General features: G+C 43.1%; 1 protein-coding gene across 1 annotated transcript in view; it reads left to right on the forward strand.

The window, feature by feature from the left end:
• kif21b (kinesin family member 21B) overlaps positions 1–15,093 on the forward strand; it is a 175,429-nt gene that overhangs the window by 83,280 nt on the left and 77,056 nt on the right. The window contains exons 7-12 of the mRNA XM_070859421.1: positions 191–306; positions 3,436–3,631; positions 5,514–5,703; positions 6,795–6,858; positions 7,732–7,953; positions 11,931–12,006. Of these exons, the coding sequence (XP_070715522.1) occupies positions 191–306; positions 3,436–3,631; positions 5,514–5,703; positions 6,795–6,858; positions 7,732–7,953; positions 11,931–12,006 (864 nt within the window). The remainder of the gene's footprint in view (positions 1–190; positions 307–3,435; positions 3,632–5,513; positions 5,704–6,794; positions 6,859–7,731; positions 7,954–11,930; positions 12,007–15,093) is intronic.

The following is a 15,093-nucleotide window of genomic DNA, read 5'->3' on the forward strand; positions in this document are numbered from 1 at the left end:
TTTCTAGAATACACTTTGTATTTTATTATTAATCCTGAACACAGATCTAACAGAACTGTAATCTTTCAAATCTTAGATAATGGAAATGTGCAGAGCTGATAAAATCATAGGCTTAAATTAACCCCCAGAATAATAAGCAATTGTCTTTCACAATTAAAGTGTCACTTGTTTTTCCCTTTGATCTTTGAAGCTGTCACTGGGAAATGTCATCAGCGCATTGGGAGACCAAAGCAAGAAGAGCCATCATGTGCCATACAGGGACTCCAAGCTGACCAGGCTTCTTCAAGACTCACTGGGCGGAAACAGGTACAGGAGAGCATGTGATCCATATAGTAAAGAAAGTAAAAGTCTGTCTTGTATTGTTCGTGTATGAGACATGATTTACACAATAAAATCAAATACCTCATTTATATCACTGGTTTAAAGGCAGTTTCAAAGCAGTGGTTTTCAGTCAATGTAGTCAACAAGGTATCTTTAAAAATTCTTCCAGGCAATATATAAATTGGGGGGGAATTGCACATCTGCTACCATCTGAATATTGTTACACTACCAACCATATACATTAAAGGACAATTTATCGGGAAGAACAGGGGTCAGAAATTGTAAGAAACTAACTTGTTGAGAATGAGACTGTTGAAGGTAAAGGTGAGGGAGCAATGGGGTGAATCTTTTCCAGGAGTATAAAAAAAAGGAAAGACTTGCATTTATACAGCGCCTTTCATGACCACCAGACTTCTCAAAGCAGTTTACAGCCAATGAAGTACTTTTGGAGTGTAGTCACTGTTATAATGTGGGAAACATGGCAGCCAATGTTTGCACAGCAAGATCCCACAAACAGCAATGTGATAATGACCAGATAATCTGTTTAATGATGTTGATTGAGGGACAAATATTGACAAGGACACCGGGGATAACACCCCTGCTCTTCTTCGAAATAGTGCCATGGGATCTTTTATGTCCACCTGAGAGGGCAGATGGGGCCTTGACCTTCGACAGTGCAGCACTGCAGTGTCAGCCTAGATTTATGTGCTCAAGTCCCTGGAGTGGAATTGAACCTACAACCTTGTGACTCAGAGGCGAGGTGCTACCCACTGAGCTACAGCTGACACTACAGGGTGAGAATTGTGGGACTAAAGAAAAGTAGGAGGTGTGGATGGCAAGGGAGGTGACAGAGTGGTAAAAGATGGTCTTCTTGGTGATTCAGACCTCCAAGGTGGAGATGCTGCATAAGATGGTGAGATTGAGGGGTTACGTTTGGTTGGGATAGCTTGTGGAGTGAGATTGAGTGAGGGCAGAAGAACAGAGTATTTAGAGGAGAGCAGCCTAGGGGAGTTTAGATGTAGGTTGAAATCACAGATGACAGTGCAGAGGCTAAATGGGGAGGTCTTGTTCAGGAAGTCACCGTAGGGCTTGTGAGAGGCAGGACAGATGGAAAAAGCTGAGTTTCTTGAAGGAGGAGAATGTGCCAAAGAAAATGGATAAAAAGCCAAGTTTGGACTTAAAGGTGAAAGCTACATCATCACCTGTGCAGTTTGAGCAGCGCAAGTGATGGGATATGTAGTTCGGTCGGGAGAATTAGTTGAGGTGAAAGAATTGCCTCCTGTAAATTAGGTTATAACTGGGCTAGAATGTTAATGGATTCAACCCCACTGACTTTGTGGATGGCAAGGGCCTTATTTGTGAGGAGCAAACATTGTGGAGGATGATATGGAGTAGGAAAATGGTTATTTATTATTCATTGAGTTTAGGGAAGGACGACGACAAAAGAAATAAGGGGAACAGATTAGAGCGATGAACCCACAATGAGTGATCATGAACAGAGAAGTCAGTTGGGACACTGCTCTGCATGGACCAGTGATGGGTGCCACAATGAGTGTGTTGGACAATACAAAGGGAAGGGCAGGGTCAGATACGTGAACCTGGGATGGCAGCAGAAGAGAAAGCAAGTTGGGGAATAAATGCTGAAAGAGGAGTGGGATTTGGGAGGCTTTGTGCCAGAGAAGGAGGCGATGCGATGGGCCATGGCAGATGAGATGATGAGGGAGACGGAGCAGAGCAGGGCCAAGAAGTAGCTGAAGATGGGTGGAGGTCCGGCTCCATAGTGCAAGCCAAATGGACACAGTGGGAGATGTTGGAATACATCAACCCGAGCTAGGCATGATTCTTAGAACAGGGCTTTGGTAAGAGGATGTAGCCAATCCAGTACTCCGAGTCTGGATGAGTCTTGAGTGTGAGACCTTGACAATGGCCGTGAAACTCCGATGTCCCGGGTCTGTACGAAGTTTCTATGGACCCAGGAAGGCATCGGAAAAGCCGGTTTTCAGTGCACATGCACTGAAAACCGGCTTTTCCGATCAGTCAAATTTCTGGCTTGATCAATCCTCCGTATCTCGGGAGCGAGGACACTTGCAGGGCAAGATTTCTGATATTTACGAATATCTTGCCCTGGCAAATGTCCTTTTAAAATCTTGCACCTGAAAAAGCAGGCGTATAACCTACTTTTACAGGCGCAAATGTTTAAAAATACACAAAACATTTTAAAATAAAGTTATAAAAACCATACTTTATTGTTAAAAATCCTCCCCACTACAATAAGTTTATTTTAAGGCTTAATTAAAAAAAATGTTTTTTTAAAAGTCAGGAAAATATTTTTTTTTATAACAACTTTAATTTAAATGAAAGACCTCGGGCTCGGAAGTTCCAACGGACCCAGCAGCAACAGGTAAGTGCGCATCTTTTTTCTCTCTGCCATTTGCGGAAGAGCTCAACCGGAATTTAAGGGCCATTAAGCCACAGAGAAGGGAAGTGTGTATGTATCATGAGTGGAATTTGACCCAGCAACTGTTGGAAGTACAGGAATTGTACAGCAAGAGCTGTTGGAGAACTAGAGTATGGACCAGAAGCTCCTGAAGGAGCTACAGTCCACGAGTTACCAGGGGAGCGATAAGTCCAGAACGCAGTGGCAAAGTGGAGTTTGATCAGGAGACCATTGGAGAAGCAGACTGAAGCTTAAAAATAACAGGAACAGGATAAAATCCAGGAAATTGGCAGGGGATGTATTATTGAAATATATTCTATAATGGAAATAAGTAGTGTTTTATTTTGCCAATACAGGTACATTGATTAATATTTCCCATGATTATATTAATATTGAACACAGCAAAATTTGCTAAAATGTTAGCATCTTTATATCTTCTTAGTAAAAAGTCTTAAGTCTAATTGGGTATATATACCTCCAAGGAACACTTACTCTATTCCTTAAATTGACAATTTCAGACTTTTCAAGCTCAGAAATGGTTTTTGGGAAGTGCACTAGTAGAGGTAATTGTAGAAAAACTGTTTTTTTCCCATTAATTTGAATGTAAATCCTTCGATACAGTTGCAGCACTTCCCCAGTTGTCTTAAATGATTGAAACATTACTCCCTCCCTTACAGTCGAACCATCATGATTGCTTGCATAAGCCCATCTGATCGTGACTTCATGGAAACTCTCAACACCCTCAAATATGCAAATCGAGCCCGCAATATCAAGAACAAAGTTGTGGTTAATCAAGACAAGACTAGTCAGCAGATCAGTGCCCTGCGAGCTGAGATTGTTCGACTTCAGATGGAGCTGATGGAGTACAAGACGGTAAGAAATGTGGGCAGTGATTCCTGGAGGAGCAGTGACTCTGGCGTCTTTCACTGCTGGAGATCCAAAAGATGTAATGCTGTTCCTTAACGGATTCAGTGCAAACTGGGGTTTGATTGGCACACAAAATGCTGCCCTATCATAAATGTGAGTCACACTTTGAATTTTCACATACAGGCAACTCTCGATTATCCGCACACGAATCCAACGGGAAACCATTGTAACGGGATTTAAAATTTCGGCCCGAGAAGGCATCGGGCCGCTGACATCGGAGTCTTTTCGGCCCGGGAAAGCATCGGGCCGGTGCGTTCAGAGTCCTTTCGGCCAGGGAAGGCTTCGGGTTTTAACTTTATAATGTCAATCGCTCCAACGGAGAAATCGTTTACCCGGCATAGCCCAATCCCCGAGGGACCCAGATAATCGAGAGTTGCCTGTACATCTAATAATATTTTAGTCATAAATCGCAAAATCACATTGGCTAAGCATTAATTTAATTATTTTCAGTCGACCAAAGAATCTGCTTATCCGTGTTAATGGATGGATACAGCACTTTGCAAAATGAGCTCTGGTTCACCAAAACTATGCTTACAAAAACATTATAAACAGATTCTATTGATTCGGTAGCATAGTGGTTATGTTACTAATGATCCGGAGACATGAGTTCAAATCCCTCCACAAATTTAAATTCAGTTAATTAAATAAATCTGGAATAAAAAGCTTATATCCGTAATGGTGACCATGAAACTACCAGATTGTCATAAAAACTCATCTGGTCCTTTAGGGAAAGAATTCTGCCATCCTTACCCGGTCTGGCTGATATGTGACTCCAGACCCACAGCAATGTGGTTGACTCTGCCCTCTGAAATGGTGGCTCACCACCACCTTCTTAAGGGCAATTAGGGATGAGCAGTAAATGCTGGCCTTGCCAGCGATGCACACATCCTGTGAATGAATAGAGGAAAAAAAATTAACCCTTGTTTATACACTATATCCAACAGAAAAACAGGACAATGTCATTAGAATCATAGAAGTTTACAGCACGGAAGGAGGCCATTTCGGCCCATTGTGTCCGCGCCGGCCAACAAGAGGCTATTCAGCCTAATCCTACTTTTCAGCTCTAGGTCCGTAACCATGCAGGTTACGGCACTTCAGGTGCACATCCAAGTACTTTTTAAATGTGGTGAGGGTTTCTGCCTCTACCATCCTTTCAGGCAGTGAGATCCAGACCCCACAACCCTCTGCGTGAAGAAATTTCTCCTCAAATCCCCTTCTACCAATTACTTTAAATTTATGCCCCCTGGTTGTTAACTCCTCTGCTAAGAGAAATAGGCCCTTTCTATCCACTATATCTATGCCCCTCAAAATTTTATATACCTCGATGAAGTCACCCCTCAGCCTCCTATGTTCCAAGGAAAACAAACCCAGCCTATCCAATCTGTCCTCATAGGTAAGATTCTCCGCTCCCGGCAACATCCTCGTAAATCTCCTCTGTACCCTCTCCAGTGCAATCACGTCCTTCCTGTAATGCGGTTACCAGAACTGCATGCAGTACTCCGGCTGTGGCCTTACCAGTGTTTTATACAGTTCAAGCATAACCCCCCTGCTCTTATATTCTATGCCTCTTATCAGCTTCATTAGTTCTGACGAAGGGTCATTGAGCTGAAACGTTAACTTTGTTTCTTGCTCTACAAAAGCTGCCTGACCTGCTGAGACATCCATTATTTTCTGTATTTATTTCATTAGCAAGCTTATTTGTGTTTTGTCATAAAGTGGCTATCATATGTCGTGAAAATCTGTGTGACTCAAATATTCTGATCTCCCTCACTGCTCAAAGGGTTAATGAAGACGCTGTTATTAAGTCATTTCTGCTCGTATGATTTAGGGGAAACGAGTGATTGGTGAAGATGGTTCTGAAGGTTACAACGACTTATGCCATGAAAATACAATGCTACAGAAAGAAAGCGACACACTGAGAATGAGAGTAAAAGCCATGCAAGAAACGATCGACGCTCTAAATAACCGAGTGACTCAGCTCTTGAGTAACGAAGCCGCTCAGATAATAGCCAGTGCAGGTAAACTCATTCACTGTCATGTGGGCTGAGCCTTCTGATGATATGTCGGTCTACTTTTAATAGCCAATTCTTACCACTGTTCAGCAAAGCACACTGACATGCTCAATTGTGCTGTCATTAGGAGGTTTGATAACTTTATTTTTATTCACTGATTCAATTCCTGATTTTAAGACCTCATTTGTGGTACAAAGTGGCCATTGGTTTGTCAGTTTCATGGCAGTGGGATTTCAGCTGATGGTTTGTCTAAGAACTGGAGTTCTGGTTCACCAAAGGTAGTAGGTGAAGATTCCCAGTTAAAATCTTGTTATCAACTCTCCGATGTTGTGCTGATTTTCTTTATAATATAGTCAAGGAGCTAAATGCTGTTGGACTAGCAATGTTTGATTGAATGAGTCATCATAATTGCGATTGGCTAAGATAAATGGCTATGAAGGGACTCTTTAAAAAGTTACGTTTTAATAAGACATGTAGCCAGTGGCCCATAATCGATTCAAATCAAATGGTTTCAGTAAATATGTTTTATTGCAGCAATATACTGAATTAATTGTGCGTTGTTTCTGATGCTTTCAATTGTTCGTCAGCAATTGCTATGATTGTGATGAATAAATCATGGCCTTTTCAGATAATCCATCTTCTGTTCTACTACTGTTATGTAATCTTTGAGTAGTTTTGTGAAATGAAACCCTTCGCTGATGATGTGATGTATTTATTGAACAGTTAATCCAGATTACTGATCGACTGGGAGACTTGACTGGTTCTTGTGATTGCTGACAGCAGCAGTTCCTTAGGAAAGTGCAAGCTACTGGCTGTGTCTGTTGCTTGGACTTAAAGCATACAAGTGTAGTACAAGCTGCATTGAGTACTTATACGTATTGTGTCATGGCATGCTAGTTTAAGGGATTAAAATCGTATAACATGACAACTGCACCATTCGAGGTAACCCTGTAATGTAAATGACCTGTCCGTGTAGCTACACTTAAAAAGAAATAAGAAGAATGCATGTGGATCTTTACCAGAGCAATGCTGTCACTTTGATTTTTAAAATTTATGTATGGAAATCGTTCACTTTGTCTTTTTTATTTCCTCCGCAGGAGATGGCAATGAAGAAATAGGTGCATTAATTCAGAATTATATCCGAGAAATACAGGATCTCAGGTTGGTCCATGAACTTTAAACAATGCAACTTGCGTATGTTTCTGTTGACTGCCCTTTGCCCTGCCCCACCCTCACAGCTTATTAGAACTACATCTAGTCGAAAGGCATCCTCTAAATACACTGTTGCTCTCACAGTTCACCATTTTACTACTTGAGATCCAGCAAAACTATTGACTGATGGTACTGAGTTTTGACTGTCATCAGGGCTCCCCTAAAATCAAAATGTAGTTAGTGAAACTAGATAGTAGAGTAACTCAGAATTCTGTTCTTTCACCTCTAGTGCCTCTGTTTAAACCCAGCTCAGATTGAGTGAATGAAAATCTCTGTGTTGGTTACAAGTGCTTATGTGAATTTATAATTCAGGCCATTCTGAATTCGGTCCTTAATGATCTGTACCCACAGAATAAACCTGCTAGTAGTTCATCACTCACTGGGTAATCTCGCTCCAAATGGAGTTTAACTAAGTTGAACAAAATTATTCCTTATTTTCCAGATCCTGTATTTTTGCAAACCTTTCAGTCATAAAATGAAGATTAAATGTTTACTGTAATAAAGCTGAATGGGATATTGTAATTTTTCACATAATAAACAATCTCTTGTGCACCTCTGTTCTGGATCAATTTTATATGCAAAAACAAAGTTACATCCATGGCTCCATTTCATCCTGTAAAGTGAAAAAAATAGATTTTCAGGTTTTTATTTAGTCCAGGTGCACAAATTTACTGTCCTAGTCTTCAAAGGATTGAAAATATTTCATTTTATTTTAATCTAAATGATGTTACTGGAAATTTCCATAGCTGTGATCCTTTGCTGTTATTTTAGCACTTATTTTTTTCTTGAAGTCCTCTGATGAATACTGCCATTTTGTTGCAGGACTAAACTGTTGGAGAGTGAAGCCATGAATGAGTCCCTCCGGCGCAGTGTGTCTCGACTGACATCCAGGTCTCCTTATTCAGCGGGACTCTCTCCAATGCCTTGTTCATCCATGTCCAGTCTAGCCGTTTCTCTGGATTCTGATACTTCTGAAGTTGTCGAACTGGCCAAAAAAAATTTAGAGCTGCTTAAGAAAAAGGAAAAGATACAAAAGAGAAATAGGTAATTGTGTGGATAAATTGTTAATGTGTGCATTTAATAGAATAGCAGAATGAGTTAAAGGGTTGTACAGAGGTGACAAACTGTGCTGTGCTTCAGTGATTTACAAGCTGGGGTCCCTGGACACCAGCAATCTGTAGGGTAAGCCCAAGAGATTCGAAACCATCAGATTTCAGTCTGTCTTGTATCAAATTTCTAATCTTTTTTGTATTAGTTGACTTACTGATCCAGCCTTGGCTCATTCTGATTCAGAATGTTGTGAGTTCAACCCCCATTCCAGAGACTTGACACATAATCTAGGCTGACATTTCAGTACAGTACTGAAGAAGTGCTGCACTGTCAGGAGTGCAATAATTTGATGAGACATTAAATCAAGGCCACATTTTCCTTCTCGGGTGGATGTGAAAGATCACATGACACCAATCGAAGAAGAACAGGGAAGTTCTCTTGGTGTTCCGGCCAACATTTATCCCTTAAACTAATATGGCAGGGGGATGGGAACATATGCAGGGAGACAGAGGGAAATAAAATGGAGGCAGAAGCAAAAGATAGAAAGGAGAATAGTAAAAGTGGAGGGCAGAGAAACCTAAGGCAAAAATCAAAAAGGGCCACATTATAGCAAAATTCTAAAGGGACAAAGAGTGTTAAAAAGAAAAGCCGGAAGGCTCTGTGCCTCAATGCGAGGAGTATTCGTAAGGAGGTGGATGAATTAACTGTGCAGGCAGCTATTACCGATTATGAGATAATTGGGATTACGGAGACGTGGCTCCAAGGTGACCAAGGCTGGGAATTCAACATCCAGGGTTATTCAACATTCAGGAAGGATAAACAGAAAGGAAAAGGAGGTGGGGTAGCGTTGCTGGTTAAAGAGGAAATTAACGCAATAGTAAGAAAGGACAATTAGCTTGGATGATGTGGAATCAGTATGGGTGGAGCTGCAGAATACCAAAGGGCAGAAAACGCTAGTAGGAGTTGTGTACAGACCACCAAACAGTAGTAGTGAGGTTGGGGATGGCATCAAACAAGAAATTAGGGATGCATGCAATAAAGGTACAGCAGTTATCATGGGCGACTTTAATCTACATATAGATTGGGTTAACCAAGTTGGTAGCAATGCAGTGGAGGAGGATTTCCTGGAGTGTATTCGGGATGGCTTTCCAGACCAATATATCGACGAACCAACTAGAGAGCTGGCCATCCTAGACTGGGTGTTGTGTAATGAGAGAGGACTAATTAGCAATCTTGTTGTGCGAAGCCCTCTGGGGAAGAGTCACCATAATATGGTAGAATTCTTTATTAAGATGGAGAGTGTTAATTCAGAGACCTGGGTCCTGAACTTAAGGAAAGATAACTTCGATGATATGAGACGTGAATTGGCTAGGATAGTCTGGCAAATGATACTTAAAGGGTTGACAGTGGATAGGCAATGGCAGACATTTATAGATTACATGGACGAACTTCAACAATTGTACATCCCTGTCTGGACTAAAAATAAAAAGGGGAAGGTAGCTCAAGGGAAATTAGGGATAGTGTTAAATCCAAGGAAGAGGCATAAAATTGGCAAGAAAAAGCAGCAAACCTGAGGACTGGGAGAAATTTAGAATTCAGCAGAGGAGGACAAAGGGTCTAATTAAGAGGGGAGAAATAAAGTATGAGAGGAAGCTTGCAGTGAACATAAAAACTGACTGCAAAAGCATTCGATAGATATGTGAAGAGAAATGATTAGTGAAGAGAAAATGATTAGTGAAGACCAACGTAGGTCCTTTGCAGAGAGAATCAGGTGAATTTATAATGGGGAACAAAGAAATGGCAGACCAATTGAACAAATACTTTGGATCTGTCCTCACTAAGGAAGACACAAATAACCACCTGGAAATACTAGGGGTTCGAGGGTGTAGCGAAAAGGAGGAACTGAAGGAAATCCTTCTTAATCAGGAAATTGTGTTAGAGAAATTAATGGGATTGAAGGCTGATAAATCCCCAGGGCCTGATAGGCTGCATCCCAGAGTACTTAAGGAAGTGGCCCTAGAAATAATGGATGCATTGGTAATCATTTTCCAACATTCTATTGACTCTGGATCAGTTCCTATGGACTGGAGGGTAGCTAATGTAACCCCACTTTTTTGAAAAGGAGGGGGAGAGAAAACTGAATTATAGACTGGTTAGTCTGTCATCGGTGGTGGGGAAAATGTTGGAATCAATTATTAAAGATGAAATAGCAGCGCATTTGGAAATCAGTGACAGGATCAGTCCAAGTCAGCATGGATTTATGAAAGGGAAATCATGCTTGACAAATCTTCTAGAATTTTTTGAGGATGTAACTAGTAGAGTGGACAAGGGAGAACCAGTGGATGTGGTGTATTTGGACTTTCAAAAGGCTTTTGACAAGGTCCCATACAAGAGATTAGTGTGCAAAATTAAAGCACATGGTACTGAGGGTAATGTATTGACGTGGATAGAGAACTGGTTGGCAGACAGGAAGCAGAGAGTCGGAATAAACAGGTCCTTCTCAGAATGGCAGGCAGTGACCAGTGGAGTGCTGCAGGGTTCAGTGCTGGGCCCCCAGCTATTTACAATATACATCAATGATTTAGATGAAGGAATTGAATGTAATATCTCCAAGTTTGCAGATGACACTAAGCTGGGTGGCAGTGTGAGCTGTGAGGAGGATGCTAAGAGGCTGCAGGGTGACTTGGACAGGTTAGGTGAGTGGGCAAATGCATGGCAAATGCAGTATAACGTGGATAAATGTGAAGTTATCCACTTTGGTGGCAAAAACAGGAAGGCAGACTATTATCTGATTGGTGACAGATTAGGAAAAGGGGGGTGCAATGAGACCTGGTTGTCATGGTACATCAGTTATTGAAGTTTGGCATGCAGGTACAGCAGGTGGTGAAGAAGGCAAATGGCATATTGGCCTTCATAGCTAGAGGATTTGAGTATAGGAGCAGGGGGATCTTACTGCAGTTGTACAGGGCCTTGGTGAAACCACATCTGGAATATTATGTTCAGTTTTGGTCTCCTAATCTGAGGAAGCACGTTCTTGCTATTGAGGGAGTACAGCGAAGGTTCACCAGATTGATTCCCGGGATGGCAGGACTGACATATGAGGAGAAATTGGATCAACTGGGCTTGTATCCACTGGAGTTTAGAAGAATGAGAGGGGATCTCATCGAAACATATCAAATTCTGACAGGATTGGACAGGTTAGAGGCAGGAAGAATGTTTCCGTTGCTGGGGAGTTCCAGAACCAGGGTTCACAGTCTAAGAATAAGGGGTAAGCCATTTAGGACCGAGATGAGGAGAAATTTCTTCACTCAGAGAGTCGTTAACCTGTGGAATTTTCTATCGCAGAAAGTTGTTGAGGCCAGTTCGTTAGATATATTCAAAAGGGAGTTAGATATGGCCCTTATGGCTAAAGGGACAAAGGGGTATGGAGAGAAAGCAGGAAAGGGGTACGGAGGTTGAATGATCAGCCATGATCTTATTAAATGGCGGTGCAGGTTTGAAGGGCCGAATGGCTTACTCCCGCACCTAATTTCTATGTTAACCGACACCACCGTAACAAATTATCTGATCTCTATCTCATTGCTGTTTGTGGGACATTGCCATGCACAATTGGCTGCTATGTTTCCCTACATTACAACAGTGACCACTTCAAAAGTGCTTTATTGACTATGAAGTGTGTTGGGATGGCCTGTGGCCATCAAAATATAATATTGTTGAATTAAATCTTGATCTCTGTCAATAAGGGTAAGGAGGCAGACAGCATATATCTTTGGTTATGTATGCTTTAGAGCACAAAATGCTGTATTATTATGTATTACAGAAAAAAATCATTGCCTCACATTTACAAATGCAAAATCGCTGAATTGAAAAAAAAATCCAAGGCTGTGAATCAGATAGCTACTAGCATCATGTGGTCAGCATTTTTTTTTCTGGTACCTATTCTATTCACTTGCATCTTTTTTTTCTTAAAGTCCAGAGAAAGAGAAAAGAAGAGGAAATCTGCAGCAAGAGAATTGGGAAGAGACAGATGACAATGACGTGGAAGGGGTAAGCAAAGACACAGAATTCTGAACTATTTATTTTACACACTGGCGTCTCTGAACCCTAGCAGTCTAGGTTCTCGTGTACCTTTGCTGACGATTGTTCGAAGTCTGCTTCTTTCCATTCCACCACCATAACTGGTGCCACAAATGGTTTGCCCAATGGAAATCTCCCTTTTTCAAGAAGAATAAGAGGACCAAGAGGACCAGGCTGCATCAGTGCCCTCATCCTCATACCTGCATCAACAGACAGCGGTACATATACCTTGCTTTTGCAGGAGATTATTACCTATGGATACTCCTGCATTACAACAGTGACTATGCTTCAAAAAGTACTTCATTGGCTGTAAAATGCTTTGGAACATCCATTGGTCATGAAAGGCGCAACATAAATGCAAATGTCTTTCTTTGACTCCCTCTTGTTACCAGTTGGCACAAATAAGTGAATGCCTGGTTAATTGTAGTACTTACTTGAAAACAAACCAATCGCAATGTGTTGTGATTTTTTGGTACTGCACAGATAGAAGTCATGTGAAGGGAATCAACAGCCAACACAGCCCAATTGGCCACACCCAACCAAGATGTCGCAAACCATACGCACAGGCACTGTGACATCTACCTGTCGGCGACCAGAATAACTGTTCTCACAGGTCAGCAGAAGCCAGGTGCAGCATAGGGCTGGCACAGCTGGTGATTGTACAGCTACAACCTTAAGCCAGTCTCCAACTCTACAGGCATGCTGCAATGATGACCTATGGATATGGTGGCATGGGGTGATGAGTAGGCCTCCTTCCTCACAACTGTTTCATGTAGCACCATCAGCTCTATTTCAGCTGCTGTCAGCTAGGGTGGGCTGCGTCATCGCTTCACTGCAGAATCATTCCTGCACATTGGGTCTGCTTTCACTTCATTTCCGTTGGTCACTTCTTAACCGTCTTCTTCAAGTTCTGCAAAGGCTGCCTATGGATGACAGTGCCTTCTGCACCTTTCCAAAGTCTGCAAGGATTTTTATCCGTATTCTGCCACTCCCTTTAATTATCAAATCCTGTAAAGACTTTGCATGCACACAGTTTTCCACTTACGCCTTTAGTGTACTCCCTGCATCTCGACCTTTGCATAATTATGACAGAGCTAACCACGGAAAATTGAGTACTATTAGCACGTTACCATTCCAGCATGATTTGCATGAATTCAAAACCATGTGGAACTGACTTGTACCTTACACGAAAATCAGCCTCGTTGGGCCCAAGTTTCCACATGATTCACGCCTGATTTTTAGGAGCAACTGGTGGAGAACGGACTATTTTAGAAATCGCAATTCTCCACATTTTTTTTTCTGCAGTTCTAGTCAGGTAGAACATCTAGTTTAGAACAGAATTTTTTCTTCAAAAGGGGGCGTGTCCGGCCACTGACGCCTGATTTGAAAGTTTCCACAGTGAAAATGTACTCCAAACTAAAGTAGAATGGCGCCAGTGAAGATTTTTGTAGAACTGAAAAAACCTGTTCTACACATTAAAAAATCAGGCGCAGGTTACAAATTAGGCGCCCAGAATGAGGTGGGGGGGAAAGGAACTCATTAAATTCTACAATAAATCCTTATTTATACTTCTACAAATATTATACAAATAAATCCAACCTGAATAAACATTTATAAGCCAAGAAAAGATTAAATAAACCATCTTCCTACTTGTGTGAAAGTGCTTCAGCCAGGGAGAATTCTGCAGCCGTTCGTGCTGCTGAGCGAGGGAGGGAAAGAGAGAGAGAGAGGGAGAGAGAGGGAGAGGGAGGGAGAGAGAGAGAGAGAGAGGGGGGGTCGGGGGAGCGGGTGTCGGGTCGGGAGGAGGGAGCGGGTGTCGGGTCAAGTCGGGGGGGGGGAGAGCGGGCCTCGGGTCGGGGGGGGGGTGGGGGGAGAGCGGGTCTCGGGTCTCTGTCGGGGCGGGGGGGAGCGGGTCTCGGGTGTCGGAGAGCGGGTCTCGGGTGTCGGGTCTCGGTCGGGGCGGGGGGGGGGAGCGGGTGTCGGGTCGGGTCTGGTCGGCGGGGGGCGGAGGGGGAGCGAGTGTCTGGTCTGGTCGGGCGGGGAGCAGGAGCTGGCCGTGGGAGGAGCCTCATTCACGCAGCCCCAGTGAGGCCATTGGGCCAGGGCTAGGGGCTGCGTGCTTCGGGCCCCTCCCACACAGTTCGGCGCCTGGAGCTACTGCACTTGCATGCCGACTGTAGCGCGCATGTGCAGAGGTCCCGGCACTGTTTTCAGCGCAGGGACCTGGCTCCGCCCCCCCCACAGCTCGTGCCGGCTGCGCCGAGTGCCACAGGACCTGTAAGTCGGTGGAGACTACTGAGGATTTTTTTAGGCGCCGTTTTCGACGCGAAAAACGGGCGCCCAGCTCGGAGGGGCGCCCGTTTTTTTTCTTGTGGAAACTTGGGCCCATTGTGTCTGCATGTTGAGAACAAACCACGATCCTGTGCTTCTGACCCCCTCCCCTCCCCCATACACAGTTTCTGTTTAATTACAGGTGCAATCTTGACTGCAGAAGAGCAAGACCAATAATGAAACAGTAGACCACAAAAAGACCCAGTTGATAAAATCTCCAGTTTCTGTCCTTGATCAGCTAGCCACAGTTCAAGCATGTTTTCTTATCTTGAAGCTGATTTTCCGCCTATCTGTTCTCCTGCTGACCATCAATGTGTCTGTGAGCTTGGTTCATTACTTGTCCGCTGCTCCTAAAGCTAAATTGAACAGCTCAAAATAATTGAGCTTAGAACGCAGTCTTAATGGAAACTCAAATTCCAATATAAATTCAGGTGCGTGCCTTGAAATCCAAATCCAGCAGGCACTAATGGAAACAATGAGCTGGAAATTGCAGTTGGAGGCTTCCTGCGGGCAAATGTGGGCAAATGTCTCCAACCACAAGTAAGCTCCGTCCCTCCCTGGTACCTTATACTATCGAAGACTCGTGCCCCTGGGCCTGCGTATAGACGCATGTATTCCAGGGGTGCAGGCGGTTCGCAAGCGTCCCTGGGATCATGTGGGCTAGACCAACCAATCACAAAGGGTGATTCCCATTATGCTTTATTAGCATCGAAACACTGACCACAC

Source organism: Pristiophorus japonicus, chromosome 17 (genome assembly GCF_044704955.1).
Source record: "Pristiophorus japonicus isolate sPriJap1 chromosome 17, sPriJap1.hap1, whole genome shotgun sequence".
NCBI lineage: Eukaryota > Metazoa > Chordata > Chondrichthyes > Pristiophoridae > Pristiophorus > Pristiophorus japonicus.